General features: G+C 42.3%; 1 protein-coding gene across 1 annotated transcript in view; it reads left to right on the top strand.

The window, feature by feature from the left end:
- The first annotated feature begins 5984 nt into the window (after window positions 1-5984).
- The window catches only part of ahr1a (aryl hydrocarbon receptor 1a), a 33653-nt gene continuing 22915 nt past the window's right edge, over window positions 5985-16722 (top strand). Inside the window, exons 1-4 of the mRNA XM_082975809.1 lie at window positions 5985-6534; window positions 6949-7133; window positions 13758-13849; window positions 16127-16216. Of these exons, the coding sequence (XP_082831935.1) occupies window positions 6497-6534; window positions 6949-7133; window positions 13758-13849; window positions 16127-16216 (405 nt within the window). The 5' untranslated portion in view covers window positions 5985-6496. The remainder of the gene's footprint in view (window positions 6535-6948; window positions 7134-13757; window positions 13850-16126; window positions 16217-16722) is intronic.

The following is a 16722-nucleotide window of genomic DNA, read 5'->3' as shown; positions in this document are numbered from 1 at the left end:
TGGTCACAGATACCTTAAAAAAAAGGTAGGGGTGTGGATCAGAAAACCAGTCAGTATCTGATGCGACCACCATTTGCCTCATGCAGTGTGACACAACTCCTTTGTATAAAGTTAATCAGGCTGTTGATTGTGGCCTGTGGAATGTTGTCCCACTCCTCTTCAATGGCTGTGCGAAGTTGTTGGATATATGAGGTGATGGCTGCGGAAGAATCGCACGACAATGGGCCTCAGGATCTTGTCACGGTATCTCTGTGCATTCAAATTTTCATAGATAAAATACAATTGTGTTTGTTTTCCGAAGCTTATGCCTGCCCATACCATAAAACCCACCACCACAGGGCACTCTGTTCACAACGTTGACATCAGCAAACCGCTCGCCCACACGACGCCATACATGCTGTCTGCCATCTGCCCTGTACAGTTGAAACCGGGATTCATCTGTGAAAAGCACACTTCTCCAGCGTCCCAGTTGCCATCGAAGGTGAGCATTTGCTCATTGAAGTCAGTTACAATACCAAACTGCAGTCAGGTCAAGACCCTGGTGAGGATGACGAGAACACCGATGAAATTCCCTGAGACGGTTTCTGACCGTTTGTGCAGAAATTCTTTAGTTTTGCAAAACCACAGTTTCATCAGCTATGCGGGTGGCTGGTCTCAGACCATCCCGCAGGTGAAGAAGCCGGATGTGGAGGTCCTGGGCTGGCGTGGTGTCACGGCTGTCATATGAAAGAGACCAAGGCGCAGCGTACGTATCGTTCCACATCTTTATTTCTATGTGAAACTATGCAAGACAGACAATAAACTATAAACAAAAACAACAAACCGTGACGAAGACGTGCTACATGCATAAACTCTAAATAATCTCCCACAAACACTAGTGGGAAAACAACAACTTAAATATGATCCCCAATTAGAGACAATGATGACCAGCTGCCTCTAATTGGGAATCATACGAAAACCCCAACCTAGAAAAAATAACATAGAACACAACATAGAAAATGTAAACTAGACAAAAACCCCAACATAGAAAAAAGAACCTAGAACACAACATAGAAAATGTAAACTAGACAAAAAACCCAACACAGAAAAAAGAAACTAGAACTAAACATATAAATAAATAAACTAGACAAAACCCCACAGTCACGCCCTGACCTACTCTACCATAGAAAAATACGAGCTCTCTATGGTCAGGACGTGACACGTGGTTACACGTGGTCTGCGGTTGTGATGCCGGTTGGTCTTACTGCCAAATTCTCTAAAACGACGTTGGAGGTGGCTTATGGTAGAGAAATTAAATTCCAATGATCTGGCAACAACTCAAGTGGACCTTCCTGCAGTCAGCATGCCAATTACACGCTCCCTCAAAACTTGAGACATCTGTGGCATTGTGCGTGTGAAAAAAAGGCTGATTTTAGATTGGTCTTTTATTGTCCCCAGCCCACAAGGTGCACCTGTGTAATAATCATGCTGTTTAGTCAGCTTCTTGATATACCACATCTGTCAGGTGGATGGATTATCTTGGAAAATAAGAAATGCTCACTAACAGGGATGTAAACAAATTTGTGCACACATTTTCAGTATACTTTCTCTGCCTTTGCATATTGAAAATGTCAATGACTGTAAGAGGAATGTGTCTAAAAGGAAGAACCCATAGAAGTGGAATGCATTGATTCTATTTCTATGTAAGAACCACTAAGGCGATGCAGAGAGAAGCCAGGAGTGTCCTCGGTAATGTTGTTTGATAATGTTTTGAGACAACATGTCTGAGTGTCCTCGGTAATGTTGTTTGATAATGTTTTGAGACAACATGTCTGAGTGTCCTCGGTAATGTTGTTTGATAATGTTTTGAGACAACATGTCTGAGTGTCCTCGGTAATGTTGTTTGATAATGTTTTGAGACAACATGTCTGAGTGTCCTCGGTAATGTTGTTTGATAATGTTTTGAGACAACATGTCTGAGTGTCCTCAGTAATGTTGTTTGATAATGTTTTCAGACGTGTCTGAGTCTCCTCAGTGATATTGTTCGCTCTGAAAGTTCTCTCAGTAATGGTGTTTAATCACGTTAAAGGGATATTTCAATATTTTGGCAATGAGGCCCTTTACTTCCCCACAATCAGATGAACATTTTTATCCCTCTGTATGCATTTTGAAGGAAGTTGCTAACTAGCTCTCTCGCAAAACTACCTATAACTTCCTTAATACTGGATGCAGAGACATAAAAATGGCATCCACGAGTTCATCTGATTATGGAGAAGTAGATAAAGGGCCTCCTTGACAAAATCCCAAACATGTCTGAGAGTGTCCTCAGTGATGGTGTTTAATAATGTTTGCTCTGAGAGTGTCCTCAGTGATGGTGTTTGATAATGTTTGCTCTGAGAGTGTCCTCAGTGATGGTGTTTGATAATGTTTGCTCTGAGAGTGTCCTCAGTGATGGTGTTTGATAATGTTTGCTCTGAGAGTGTCCTCAGTGATGGTGTTTGATAATGTTTGCTCTGAGAGTGTCCTCAGTGATGGTGTTTGATAATGTTTGCTCTGAGAGTGTCCTCAGTGATGGTGTTTGATAATGTTTGCTCTGAGAGTGTCCTCAGTGATGGTGTTTGATAATGTTTGCTCTGAGAGTGTCCTCAGTGATGGTGTTTGATAATGTTTGCTCTGAGAGTGTCCTCAGTGATGGTGTTTGATAATGTTTGCTCTGAGAGTGTCCTCAGTGATGGTGTTTGATAATGTTTGCTCTGAGAGTGTCCTCAGTGATGGTGTTTGTTAATGTTTTCTCTGAGAGTGTCCTCAGTGATGGTGTTTGATAATGTTTGCTCTGAGAGTGTCCTCAGTGATGGTGTTTGTTAATGTTTGCTCTGAGAGTGTCCTCAGTGATGGTGTTTGATAATGTTTGCTCTGAGAGTGTCCTCAGTGATGGTGTTTGATAATGTTTGCTCTGAGAGTGTCCTCAGTGATGGTGTTTGATAATGTTTGCTCTGAGAGTGTCCTCAGTGATGGTGTTTGATAATGTTTGCTCTGAGAGTGTCCTCAGTGATGGTGTTTGTTAATGGTTGCTCTGAGAGTGTCCTCAGTGATGGTGTTTGTTAATGTTTGCTTTGAGTGTCCTCAGTGATGGTGTTTGTTAATGGTTGCTCTGAGAGTGTCCTCAGTGATGGTGTTTGTTAATGTTTTCTCTGAGAGTGTCCTCAGTGATGGTGTTTGTTAATGTTTGCTTTGAGTGTCCTCAGTGATGGTGTTTGTTAATGTTTTCTCTGAGAGTGTCCTCAGTGATGGTGTTTGTTAATGTTTTCTCTGAGAGTGTCCTCAGTGATGGTGTTTGTTAATGTTTTCTCTGAGAGTGTCCTCAGTGGTGGTGTTTGTTAATGTTTGCTTTGAGAGTGTCCTCAGTGATGTTGTTTAATAATGTTTACTCTGAGAGCACACATCCCATCAGTCATCACGCACCTCTGGCTTCAAGACATTGAATTACATTTTCATTCAGAGAAAGAGAGGGAGAGAGAAGAGAGAGGGAGAGAGACAGAGAGAGAGAAAGAGACACTAACACACCATAGAATCTTACACATACACTCACACACACAGAGTGAGAAAGAGAGAGATAAAGAAAGAAAGAAAGAGAGCTTTTTCTCATACATGATGCTATATTTCCTTGTTTTTATCAATAGTACATTTGCAGTAATTTCTTGTTCATTTCCCACGCTAGACTCAGGGGGAAACAATAGATCTGTTTAAACACGCCCCCATCACCCATCAGTAATACAACCGCTCGCTTGCTCACTGTCACATCTAAGTGAACAATTGGCTGTCCCGTCCAACCCTGAGACTGATCCCAGAGGAAAACACCATGCTGCACAGCAGGGCTGCATAACAAGCTTATAGACAAGTTCCCTTTTCACTGATAACATCGCAAGTGTAGACCTACAATACGTTGAAATAAATACCATCTACCGTCTACCATCTAACATAATAAACTCTGTTCTAGATGAAATATCCACTTTATTAAGCTCCATCTCAAAGACAATATTGTTTGGTATGTAAGTGCCATACCCAACAACGGTCCAACATACACAACCGTAAACATATAGTATTACTGTAATGCTTAGCTCGGGGTCAAGAAGGAAGTTGACTTACTTCAGAGACAGGTCATGACATCAAAACTGATGTCAATGTCTCATTTACTCTGTCAATTTAAAGCATGTCCACAGCTATTTGTATATTCAAGGATATTGCCCACGTGTTTCTTTTTAATGTGGCTTGACCCACTTGCTTTTAGCCTCCCAAATCCTATTGTAAACATAAGGGATTTAGGTTTTAGTGAAAGTGAGTGTAGCCCCCTAAAATCCCCTCAAAACCCCGTCACTCAATGAATACAAATACATTCACTGAATGATCTGCTGTATAGTCTTGATTAATTACATTTCTCCACTTGAAATGAATGTCACTTGATTAAATATGTTTTGCATGTTGATCAATGTAATAGACAAGCAGAATATTTTTGGTTTGTACATTTGTGCATTCAAAAACATTAGTTATTTTCAAAGGCCAAAAGCATAGCCAATTCAAAACATGACTATAGTGACAGACAAGCCAAGGATAGGTACAGTACAGTGTCTTTGACACAGGAGTAGATCATTTAATGAATGCATTGCAGATACCATGAAACCCTATGTTTGCAAACAAATGGAGATTTGCCTAGTAGTAAACCTATTATATATCTAAATGTTTTGATTTTTATTCGCTCTGACAAACACATTCAGTATGTCAACTGTCAGATTGAGTGTGGATCTGAATGTGGTGTACTGTATTTACCATGCTTTCCCTATATGGAATGGGGTGTCCAAATACTGTACATTGACGTGGAATACTGAATACAAATTGACTTGGGTGTTGGGTCAATTCCTCCAAAAATGACTTCACAATTGTGTTAGGTAGTTGGGTAAAGGTATAATGTAGTTGGGTCAAAGTCATGGGATCTTGGTGCACACATACAATATTCTGTCGAATCTCAAATCTGTAGTCTGATCTAATCCTGTCAAATATGACATTTCAGCGCATTGTGGAGTCCAACGTAGATTTCTCCGTGTCAGAAAAAGTGTTCATGGCTGTCATCCTGTCAGGCTTGGAATGCCGTTTACATTCCAGATGTTGACATTTTGGGAGGCACACATCACTTTTTGATGAATCTGAGATGGAAAAATCCCCAATCCCTTTTATTCAAAGCAAATGTCAACGACATTCCAAGTAATGTGGCAGATTAGAAGATAAAGAGCTTTGCTATCAGAGCCTGAAATAACTAGTAACTTGAATACAGTAACTCCCAAGTCATTTACCCTGAATTAGAGATCACCACCCTCCACCAAGACTGCTTCTGTATTCTTCCTATTAAAGCTCTTCATTTAACTGCTGAGGTGTCATTTACATTTATGTCATTTAGCAGATGCTCTCATCCAGAGCGACTTACAGTAGTGAATGCATACATTTCATTCCATACTGGTCCCCCGTGGGAATCAAACACACAACCTTGACATCGCAAACACCATGCTCTACCAACTGAGCCACACAGGACCACGATGTCAGTCTGCAGCATGTTCACAAACTATGACCTATTTTGCTTTGCTGACCCAAAAATACAGAAGGCTGTTTTAAAAATCTTAGAGTTGATATAAGGATAAAACATTTACATAATTTAGCAGACGCTCTTATGCAAAGAAATTTACAGTAGTGAGTGCATGTGACTCGAACCCACAACCCTTACGTTGCAAACACCATGCTCTACCAATTGACCCACACGGTACTTCATATAATACATTATATTAAATTACTTGAATTATTCATGTTTTCTACAATTGCAGTAGCTACAGTAATGAACTTTCAACTGGTTTGACGTCCCATCCATCTCGTCTAAACCCAGACCTTTGAAGGGTGTAAACAACGCAATGATAGTCACTTTGCGATTGGCTGGGATAAGCGTGTGCGTACCCGGTGGGCGGAGCTGAAGGGGGTGTGAAAGAAATGACCACAAATATCCCATTTCTGCAGTTTGCATGACGTTTGTTGTAGCCATGAAATTCTCGCGTGGCTAATGTTCGGCGAATATATTCCGATTTGATTTATGGTCCATCCGCGTTTGGCAAGGAAGCTCGCACGGCACGATCCATTGACGGCTCAGTGTTGGCAATTGATAATCTTTCTCTTCTTCGAACTTGTCCACTTTCTCTAGCTAAATTAGGTTGTTAATATATGTAGCAAACATTTCTTGCTTTTCGCTTAATAATGCAGGTGTGCATTTAACAGGCTACATCGTTTTGTAGCATGCTTTAAAATGCATCTTACTGAGTAATCGACCATGTTTTGATTGTCAGCTAGCTAACATGATACGTGTTATTTAGCTAGCCTAGCAGAAGCAGGGTTCTGACTACGTACCCTGTCCCGTCAGCTAGCTAGCTGTCTTTCTAGTGCGCTTGGCATTCCATAGTACACATTGGGAATAAATAGCACCAACATGTATGCAAGTCGCAAGAGGAAAAAGCCCCAGAGAAGGTACAGTCACGTTGGATAACTGATCGCCGCTACAACAGCATGGCCAGCTAGTTAGGGGTTGAAGACAAAGTTATGTCACTACTAGTCTAGTGCATGTTTAGTATGCTACATCGGTGTACAGATTTAGGATGCCTTGTGAGTGACAGTTCAATTGTAGTACTGTTATTATATTCATGGTATAGGGTCGACTGACAGACTCCCTAGTCTGATTTGTATGAGGTCTAAATGAGGTACAGAAAGAAGCATGTTTCAACCTTGGACAATGATACTTTATGATATTTCTTTCTGTGGACTCCATGAGTTGCATTCATTCACACTTTCGTAAACATACAGTATCTACCATTTAGGCTACATAACAAGACTGAGGAATATCATCATATGAGACATTGATGGCAGACATTCTCTTCCTCATAGTGTGAAGCCACCTCCAGAAGGAGCCAAATCAAACCCTTCGAAGAGGCACCGGGAACGCCTGAATGGGGAGTTGGACAGGCTGGCCAGTCTGCTTCCTTACCCCCAGGATGTCATCTCCAAGCTGGACAAACTGACCATCCTCAGGCTTTGTGTCAGCTACCTGCGTGCCAAGAGCTTTTTCAATGGTAAGGCATGATCATAACACACCCTATTGTCCATATTTAGGGTTGGGTTATGTTAAGATATTATCGCTATGGATCTGACTACTGTCTGATTTATTTTTTTTATTTTTTTTTAACCTTTATTTAACTTGGCAAGTCAGTTAAGAACAAATTCTTATTTACAATGACGGCCTAGGAACAGTGAGTTAACTTCCTTTTTCAGGGGCAGAACGACATATTTTTACCTTGTCAGCTCAGGGATTCGATCTAGCAACTGGCCCAACGCTCAAACCACTAGGCTACCTGCCGCCCCCCTGATCAACTATATCAGTCACTATCAACTACTGAGGTGTCTGGGAGGCAGTGGCTAGATCTCTCGCTCTCTCTCGCTCGTCGCTCTCTCTCAAGAAAGGGAGGACTCTCTCGGAGATAACAGGATGCCATCAGGGTGTGTGAAATCCTGTGGAAAGTAACATATAAATGTGTAATCTTGTGATCTGTCTTAGCGGAAGCCTTAGCAGTGCTGCAACAATAGATAGTTTTCTAGCATTAACCACATCTGTTATTGAAAAGGGTTCTGAGGGCTCTGCCAAGGGAAACCTGTGACCACATCCTCCCCCTTGCAATTATGTTTGCATCTCAAATGGCACCCTATTCGGGTCAAAAGTTGTGAACTATATAGGGTAAAAGGTGCTGTTTGGGATGCAGACTAGGCTGTTTGGACTCTTAAGAAAGTAGGGCTGTGACGATACCAGTATTGCAATATTTTTTCCATGGCAAAAATGAAAACTCGACGCAAACTCTTTGGTCCTTTTAAAACCAGCTGTATGTAAAGTATTGTGGCTATAGCTTGGAAAATAAATACATGTGACTCTGGATGACAACATAATGACGTTTGTTTCCAACATTAAGGCTGTTTTCCTAAAAGTTAAATCTGCTTTATGTTTTGTTTCCTTGCCACGATACTAACGAGTATTGGGATACTGGTATCGTCCCGGTCCTAGTATACATCCTAGGGACCCGCACTCGGCTGTTTGGACCCGCACTCGGCTGTTTGGACCCGCACTCGGCTGTTAAAAACAAACTGAAATATCACATTTACATAATTATTCAGACCTTTTACTTTGTACTTTGTTGAAGCAACTTCGGCATCCATTATAGCCTCTAGTCTTCTTGGGTATGACACTACAAGATTGGCACACCGATATTTGGGGAGTTTCACCCATTCTTCTCTGTATATTCTCTCAAGCTCTGTCAGGTTGGATGGGTAGCGTCGCTGCACAGCTATTTTCAAGTCTTTCCAGAGATGTTTGATCGTGTTCAAGTCCGGACTCTGGCTGTGCCACTCAAGGACGTTCAAAGACTTGTCCCGAAGCCACTCCTGCGTTGTCTTGGCTGTGTGCTTAGGGTCGATGTCCTGTTGAAGGTGAAGCTTCGCCCCAGTCTGAGGTCCTGAGCGCTTTGGAGCAGGTTTTCATCAAGGCTCTCTCTACTTTGCTCCATTCATCTTTCCCTCAATTCTGACTAGTCTCCCAGTCCCTGCCACTGAAAAACATCCCCACAGCATGATGTTGCCACCATGCTTCACCGTAGGGATGGTGCCAGGTTTCCTCCAGACGTGACGCTTGGCATTCAGGCCAGAGATCTTGGTTTCATCAGACCAGAGAATCTTGTTTCCCATGGTCTGGGAGTCTTTAGGTGCGGTATACAGGGTTTTTGGAAATGGCCACGGGATGGTTTTTCAAGACCGCCAATACAGCTTCAACTATTTATTTTGAAGTGTTTCAATACATTTTAATATTTGTAGCAACTGTTTTTTATTAAATACCTGCAGTCAACTTGTGCAATACCTTAGGAGATGAAGCAGATTCCGTTCTTCATTTCACCTGTCACATTATTGTACATTATGAAGCTTACCGTAGTTCCCCAGAACAGTTGAGCCAGTCACATGTTTGTTTGGAAATAGCACAACGGGAGAACGCGAGTCCAGCTGTGTATTGACAGGGGTTGCGTTTTATATTGAAAGTCAAGTATTTTTTTGCTTCAATAGAGTGATCAGGGATGTGCAACTATAGTTTTCCTTCATAGGAAATACATTAGTGCAACACATATGGCAGAAAATAGATTCATTTTCATCTGATGGCAGCAGAAGTGCAACCAAGTACATGAGCTTACAATGAAAAAGCAAGGTATTTTTGGTGAAAACTATGCATAGCATTCATATTTCTAATCTTTATCATATAAAGAATGTAGCCAGCTAAATTTCCTAATGTTTTGTTTAAAGTTAATCTTGCATTTTAATGGTGAAAAATGGCTGGCTACACTGAGAAAAGTACTGGTGAAAAGTAGCTCCACGTCAGTCAGAGTGCTGTCTGCTGATAGAATGATGGAGAACAGTAGCTCCACATCAGTCAGAGCGCTGTCTGCTGATAGAATGATGGAGAACAGTAGCTCCACGTCAGTCAGAGCGCTGTCTGCTGATAGAATGATGGAGAACAGTAGCTCCACGTCAGTCAGAGCGCTGTCTGCTGATAGAATGATGGAGAACAGTAGCTCCACGTCAGTCAGAGCGCTGTCTGCTGATAGAATGATGGAGAACAGTAGCTCCACATCTGAGCACTGTCTGCTGATAGAATGATGGAGAACAGTAGCTCCACATCAGTCAGAGCGCTGTCTGCTGATAGGATGCCCATTCCTCAATTCTCATCTGAGTGGAGAAGTGCAACTGAAGCACGAAATTAGTCTAATGCAGAGCAGAAATTACAATGAGATCCATTTTACATCTGCATTTACAGAACGCGGGAAGATCTTTCTTAAGAGTTTTCAGAATTCTGCATAAACGTGACCCCGAAGTTTAACTTGCTACTTAATCTAAGTGGCTGAATTAATAAGGTGATGGGTCATCATATTGTTTTAGCTTTCTGCCGTGTTTGAGAAGTCAACTCATCCAAAGGGCTTTATCTGTACAGCTGGCACTGCTATCTTTTCATTTCCTTGCGTTTTTTTCTCCTCCGTTCTCAGCCGTATCCTCCTACCCCCTATTCTCCGAGCAGAGCAGGCATGCCGTTGCCCTAGCGATTCCAGACTCCACACAGACACAGCATGTAGCCTACACATGCTGCTCCAGAGCCAGTACTATTCTTCCTTCAGACAAGCATGTGTCAAAACTTTGTTAATTTGCACAATGTCTCACGTTCACATTCACTTGGAAATGTCAACAACAAAAAAATGACATTCGGTAGCGCCTACTGATGTATGTGTAACTTTATGAGATGGGTTGCCTGTCTTTGAAATTCGTTTATTTTCATTTGCGCTCATTAGAATATTTAGCTAGCCGCCTCCATTGAAATTTGTGTGCTAATTTTGTTGGCATTTGGGCACGCCTTTCATATCAAAATACTTCCCCCTATGTCAAAATACTGCCCCCTACCCTAGAGAAGTTAATGGGCGCCTGTTATTTTGAATTTTTTGGCGCCTCCTTGTGTGCTAATAAGCCTGTAATACTGTATACAGTGAGGGGGAAAAAAGTATTTGATCCCCTGCTGATTTTGTACGTTTTCCCACTGACAAAGAATTGATCAGTCTATAATTTTAATGGTAGGTTTATTTGAATAGTGAGAGACAGAATAACAACAAAAAAATCCAGAAAAATGCATGTCAAAAATGTTATAATTGATTTGCATTTTAATGAGGGAAATAAGTATTTGACCCACTCTCAATCAGAAAGATTTCTGGCTCCCAGGTGTCTTTTAGACAGGTAACGAGCTGAGATTAGGAGCACACTCTTAAAGGGAGGGCTCCTAATCTCAGTTTGTTACCTGTATAAAAGTAACCTGTCCACAGAAGCAATCAATCAATCAGATTCCAAACTCTCCACCATGGCCAAGACCAAAGAGCTCTCCAAGGATGTCAGGGACAAGATTGTAGACCTACACAAGACTGGAATGGGCTACAAGACCATCGCCAAGCAGCTTGGTGAGAAGGTGACAACAGTTGGTGCGATTATTCGCAAATGGAAGAAACACAAAAGAACACAATGAACATCTGAATGATTCAGAGGACAACTGGGTGAAAGTGTTGTGGTCAGATGAGACCAAAATGGAGCTCTTTGGTATCAACTCAACTCGCCGTGTTTGGAGGAGGAGGAATGCTGCCTATGACCCCAAGAACACAATCCCCACCGTCAAACATGGCGGTGGAAACATTATGCTTTGGGGGTGTTTTTCTGCTAAGGGGACAGGACAACCTCACCGCATCAAAGGGACGATGGATGGGGCCATGTACCGTCAAATCTTGGGTGAGAACCTCCTTCCCTCAGCCAGGGCATTGAAAATGGGTCATGGATGGGTATTCCAGCATGACAATGACCCAAAACACACAGCCAAGGCAACAAAGGAGTGGCTCAAGAAGAAGCACATTAAGGTCCTGGAGTGGCCTAGCCAGTCTCCAGACCTTAATCCCATAGAAAATCTGTGGAGGGAGCTGAAGGTTCGAGTTGCCAAACGTCAGCCTCGAAACCTTAATGACTTGGAGAAGATCCCTCCTGAGATGTGTGCAAACCTGGTGGCCAACTACAAGAAACGTCTGACCTCTGTGATTGCCAAAAAGGGTTTTGCCACCAAGTATTAAGTCATATTTTGCAGAGGGGTCAAGTACTTATTTCCCTCATTAAAATGCAAATCATTTTATAACATTTTTGACATGCGTTTTTCTGGATTTTTTTGTTATTCTGTCACTGTTTAAATTAACCTACTATTTAAAATTATAGACTGATCATTTCTTTGTCAGTGGGCAAACCTACAAAATCAGCAGGGGATCAAATACTTTTTCCCCTCACTGTATCCCTGTATGCGAGAAGGACTGTATGACGATATGAATATCTTGAAACTGCCCAACCCTAAAAGGGTCCTTCTTGACAAGAAGACATAATCAAGGGTAAGAATACGAACAAAGTAAATGGCTCAGTAGAATAGAATACATTTTTTTATAAGTATAATACAGGAAAGCACAATTTCTTGTCCAATATTTATACAGGTATCAGGGATGGGGGGGGGGGGGGGGCAAGTGTTTTAAATTATGCATTCAATCCAACATTTGCACAACCACAAAATAAAGCAAGGAAGCTGAAAAATGTAGACTGATTTTATTGTATTGCTTAGAACTTGTAGGCTAGCTGTCTGAGACATAAACATTTAGCCTTAATTTTTGCAAGATCTTCCCTTGGGGAGCCCTTTATATTTTGAGTGACTCAACAATTCAATTAGCTCGACCTGCATGAGGAAAAAGCCAGCAGAATAAAATGTTCTACTCTTATTTTAGTTTCCTCTGAGACCTGCTAGCAGCCAGGCCTTTATGATTCCTGGCCTTTATGTTGTGGTGCTGCTGCGGTGCTGCTGCGGTGCTGCTGCGGTGCTGCTGCGGTGCTGCTGCGGTGCTGCTGCGGTGCTGCTGCGGTGCTGCTGCGGTGCTGCTGCGGTGCTGCTGCGGTGCTGCTGCGGTGCTTTGTGTCATCGGCAGAGTTCCTAGACTCCCAAGCGGAGGGGAGAGGGGGGGGGTGTTTGCTTGAGTAATCTATATTAGCACAGACTTGTTGAACTCTTGACTCCACAGACTCCTGAGGAGGGTTATAAAACAGTGGTCTTCTGCATCCCAAATGCCACTCTATTCCCTGTTTAGTGCACTACGTTTGCCAAGGGCATGGGCTCTGGTCAAAAGTAGTTCACTATATAGGGAATAGGATGCCATTTGGGGTGCTGAGTGTTTGATAGTCTGTAGTATGAGCCAACAACTAAACTTTGACTTGTTTAGATGAGTGAGAAGCATTGACTGGGCTCTGATAAGGGGATGGGTGTAGGTTGATGTGAGAGGGATTATTTTGGCCATCGTATGAGAATACAATCAAGATTGTGGACAGGTCGTCATTGTAAATAAGAATACATTCTTAAATGACTTACCTGTATGAATAAAAGGGGGAAAATAATTGTGGTTGCAGACTTCCTGAGTTATCCTACTGCGGCGATGGGACTACCTGAGAGAGGACGTCATTCTACTGCGGGGATGGGCAACTCCAGTCCTCGGGGGCCTGATTGGTGTCACACGTTTACTCCAGCCTCAACTAACACACCTGACTCCAATAATCAGCTAATCATGATCATAAGTTTAAAATGTAATGAGTTTAATCAGCTGTGTTTACTATGGACGGGGAGAAAGTGACACCACTCTGGCCCCTGAGGACTTTGAGTTCCCTGTCCACGTTCTACTGACACAACTCTCCTACTGTAGCTAGGCTATAGGGCCCGACCAGCACTGTTGGGGTCTGTTCTCTTAATCACACTGAATCATAAGGCATCACACTGCACAATCTATCTGAAGATGATTTGCCGTTGACTAGCCTATATGGCTACCACAGTACACACAAATAGAACGTTATTGTCTTTGGTTGATTTAAAATGCCCATCAAATTCTCTTCCACAGGAACAAAATAGGACTAATGTGTACACCGCTAATGGCGCTATCTCACATTATTGTGAATGGGTCTCTGTCTGTAGTGATGCACTGTAACTGGTTCCTCTGCAGTCCTTCAGTGTGTGGTGGAAATCCTCTATGGTACAGCAATCTTGATCTTGATTTTATTGTATTGTGTTGCAGTGACCCTACAATCCACAGCCTCCCAGCGCCCAGAGAGTAATGTTCTGAAGAAGCAAGAACTTCACGTTCCAGAGGGAGAGATCTTACTACAGGTTAGTGGGGTCTGTTCAGTAGCCACCCTGTCTGTTACTACAGGTTAGTGGGGTCTGTTCAGTAGCCACCCTGTCTGTTACTACAGGTTAGTGGGGTCTGTTCAGTAGCCACCCTGTCTGTTACTACAGGTTAGTGGGGTCTGTTCAGTAGCCACCCTGTCTGTTACTACAGGTTAGTGGGGTCTGTTCAGTAGCCACCCTGTCTGTTACTACAGGTTAGTGGGGTCTGTTCAGTAGCCACCCTGTCTGTTACTACAGGTTAGTGGGGTCTGTTCAGTAGCCACCCTGTCTGTTCCTACAGGTTAGTGGGGTCTGTTCAGTAGCCACCCTGTCTGTTACTACAGGTTAGTGGGGTCTGTTCAGTAGCCACCCTGTCTGTTACTACAGGTTAGTGGGGTCTGTTCAGTAGCCACCCTGTCTGTTACTACAGGTTAGTGGGGTCTGTTCAGTAGCCACCCTGTCTGTTACTACAGGTTAGTGGGGTCTGTTCAGTTGCCACCCTGTCTGTTACCATAGCACTCCAGGGCCTGTATTCGTGATAAGGTAAATACTTTATTAATCCCACACAGGGTACATTTGATTGCACCAGCCAGTACATACCCCAATAAAACACAACAAAGGACAACATATTTTTGTCGTCTCAGAGTAGGAGTGCTGATCTAGGATCAGTTTGTCCTTTTTTAGATCTTAATGAGTAAGATTACATTAACAGGACGGACCTGACTCTAGATCAGCACGCCGACTGTGAGACGCTTTGTGAATACGGGCCATCCACTAGCCCCTTTTTTAAATGTTTTTATTTTTACATTGGAAAGTTATTGGTTTAAGTTGAGATGAACTGCAGTTGACCACACCATGCATGGCCATGTGGCATGTTAGCTTTTCCTGTCCAAATAATTACAGAGTTAATCATATACTGTTGCGTGTCTGAACCTTGAGCTGACTCTACATGAAATAGGGTAGATACAAACACAATGTTTGCTTCCCAAATGGAACGCTATCCCCTGTATAGTGCACTACTTTTGACCAAAAGCACCCTAATCCTTAAAAAAAATAATTTAATGTTGATTTTATTTTTTCAAACAATACAAAACATACACATACAAACGACAACATCACACAAACATCGACTATATCACACTGGCCGAGACACCCCCATCTCCAGCGCCCGCATCACTCTCGCCACATGGCCTCAAACTGCACCATTTTGTTTCTGAGTCACCCACACACTTTCAACATTTAGATAATAAAGAATTTTACCTTTCCATTGTGGTAACAACAATGGAAAGGTACATTTCCCAAATTTTGGTTGATTTCCAGCTTTTAAGCATGTTTTTTTTAAGATGAATGACGAGGGTGCAGTGAGAGAACCCACCCTCATATGCCATGTTTGAAATATGCAGACAGACGGATTAAAAGTACATTTACATTGTAATTCTTCTGACAGCCAACATTCTAACTCTGCCCATAACTTTAGAACATTCCCAGAAAGCATGGATTATTGAGTCATACGTTTTGACCAAAAGTATTGCACTACATAGGGAATAGGGTGCCATTTGGGACACAGACAAAACTCTATAGGCCTTTCAGTTCCTTTGACATTTTGCTCTTTGGTTTTGCTGTTTGCTCTTTACAGTTGTAGGCCTACTTCATATGACCACATGTAGTCTAGATGTGTGGAAACATTTATACTAAACAAAAATATAAATGCCGCAATATCAAAGATTTTACTGCATAACAGTTCACATAAGGAAATCAGTAAATTGAAATAAATTAATTAGGCCCTAATCTATGGATTTCACATGACTGGACAGGGGTGCAGCCATGGGTAGGCCTGGGATGGCATAGTCCCACCCACTTGAACATACTGCCAAAGTCTCTAAAATGACGGAGGCAGTTTATGGTAGAGAAATGAACATTTAATTTATCTGGGAACAGCTCAAGTGGACATTCCTGCAGTCAGCATGCCAATTACAACGCTCCCTCAACTTGAGACATCTGTGGCATTGTGTTGTGTGACAAAACTGCACCTTTTTAAAGTGGACTTGTATTGTCCCCAGCAGAAGGTGCACCTGGGTAATGATCATGCTGTTTAATCTGCTTCTTGATATGCCACACTTGTGGATGGATTATCTTGGCAAAGGAGAAATGCTCACTAACACGGATGATTTTATTTCAGCTCATGAAACATAGGATCATCACTTTACATGTTGCGTTTATATTTTTGTTCAGTGTATAAAGATATACTAATTCAGTTCTATTCCACTCTCCTCTCAGGTGTTGAATGGCTTTGTTCTGGTTGTCACGGCTGGTGGCACAATCTTTTATGCATCCTCCACCATCCAGGACTACCTGGGCTTTCACCAGGTAAAGGCTCTTTTTACTTCTCTTTACCTGGGCTTTCACCTGATAAAGGCTCGTTTAACCTCTCTACAACTGGGCTTTCACCAAGTAAATGGTCTCTCTTTAGCGTTCTATAAATGTAGTCTGGCTGACATCAGCTCTGTGTCTTCCAGAGTTTGGAATGGCTGCTTTGATGTGTAGGCATGAAGCATCAATAATGAAAGGGTTGTGCCCTCAGACTTCAAGGCGGCACCATACGCTGGTTGAATATCCATATTTCAAATTGAATGAATCATGATCGTTGTTTTACATTGGACCGCCCTTCAGCTTCCAGCCAACCCTTCCAGGAAAGCAAAAACATACTGTAGCTAGCGCAAACCTTCGGAGTTTGGACATCGTTTGCCGCTAACATGATGAATAGGGTGCATAAATCATCACACACATTTTCCAAACGTTATAAAAACCCTTCTATACTAAAACAAGTGACATATTGGAGAACTACAACTTGTTAACTTCTATGGGCTACGTGG

The sequence above is a fragment of the Salmo salar genome, chromosome 05, assembly GCF_965601325.2.
Source record: "Salmo salar chromosome 05, fSalSal1, whole genome shotgun sequence".
NCBI classification, from domain to species: domain Eukaryota; kingdom Metazoa; phylum Chordata; class Actinopteri; order Salmoniformes; family Salmonidae; genus Salmo; species Salmo salar.
The sequence above is the reverse complement of the archived record's forward strand: the minus strand, read 5'-3'. Positions and strand labels throughout refer to the sequence as shown.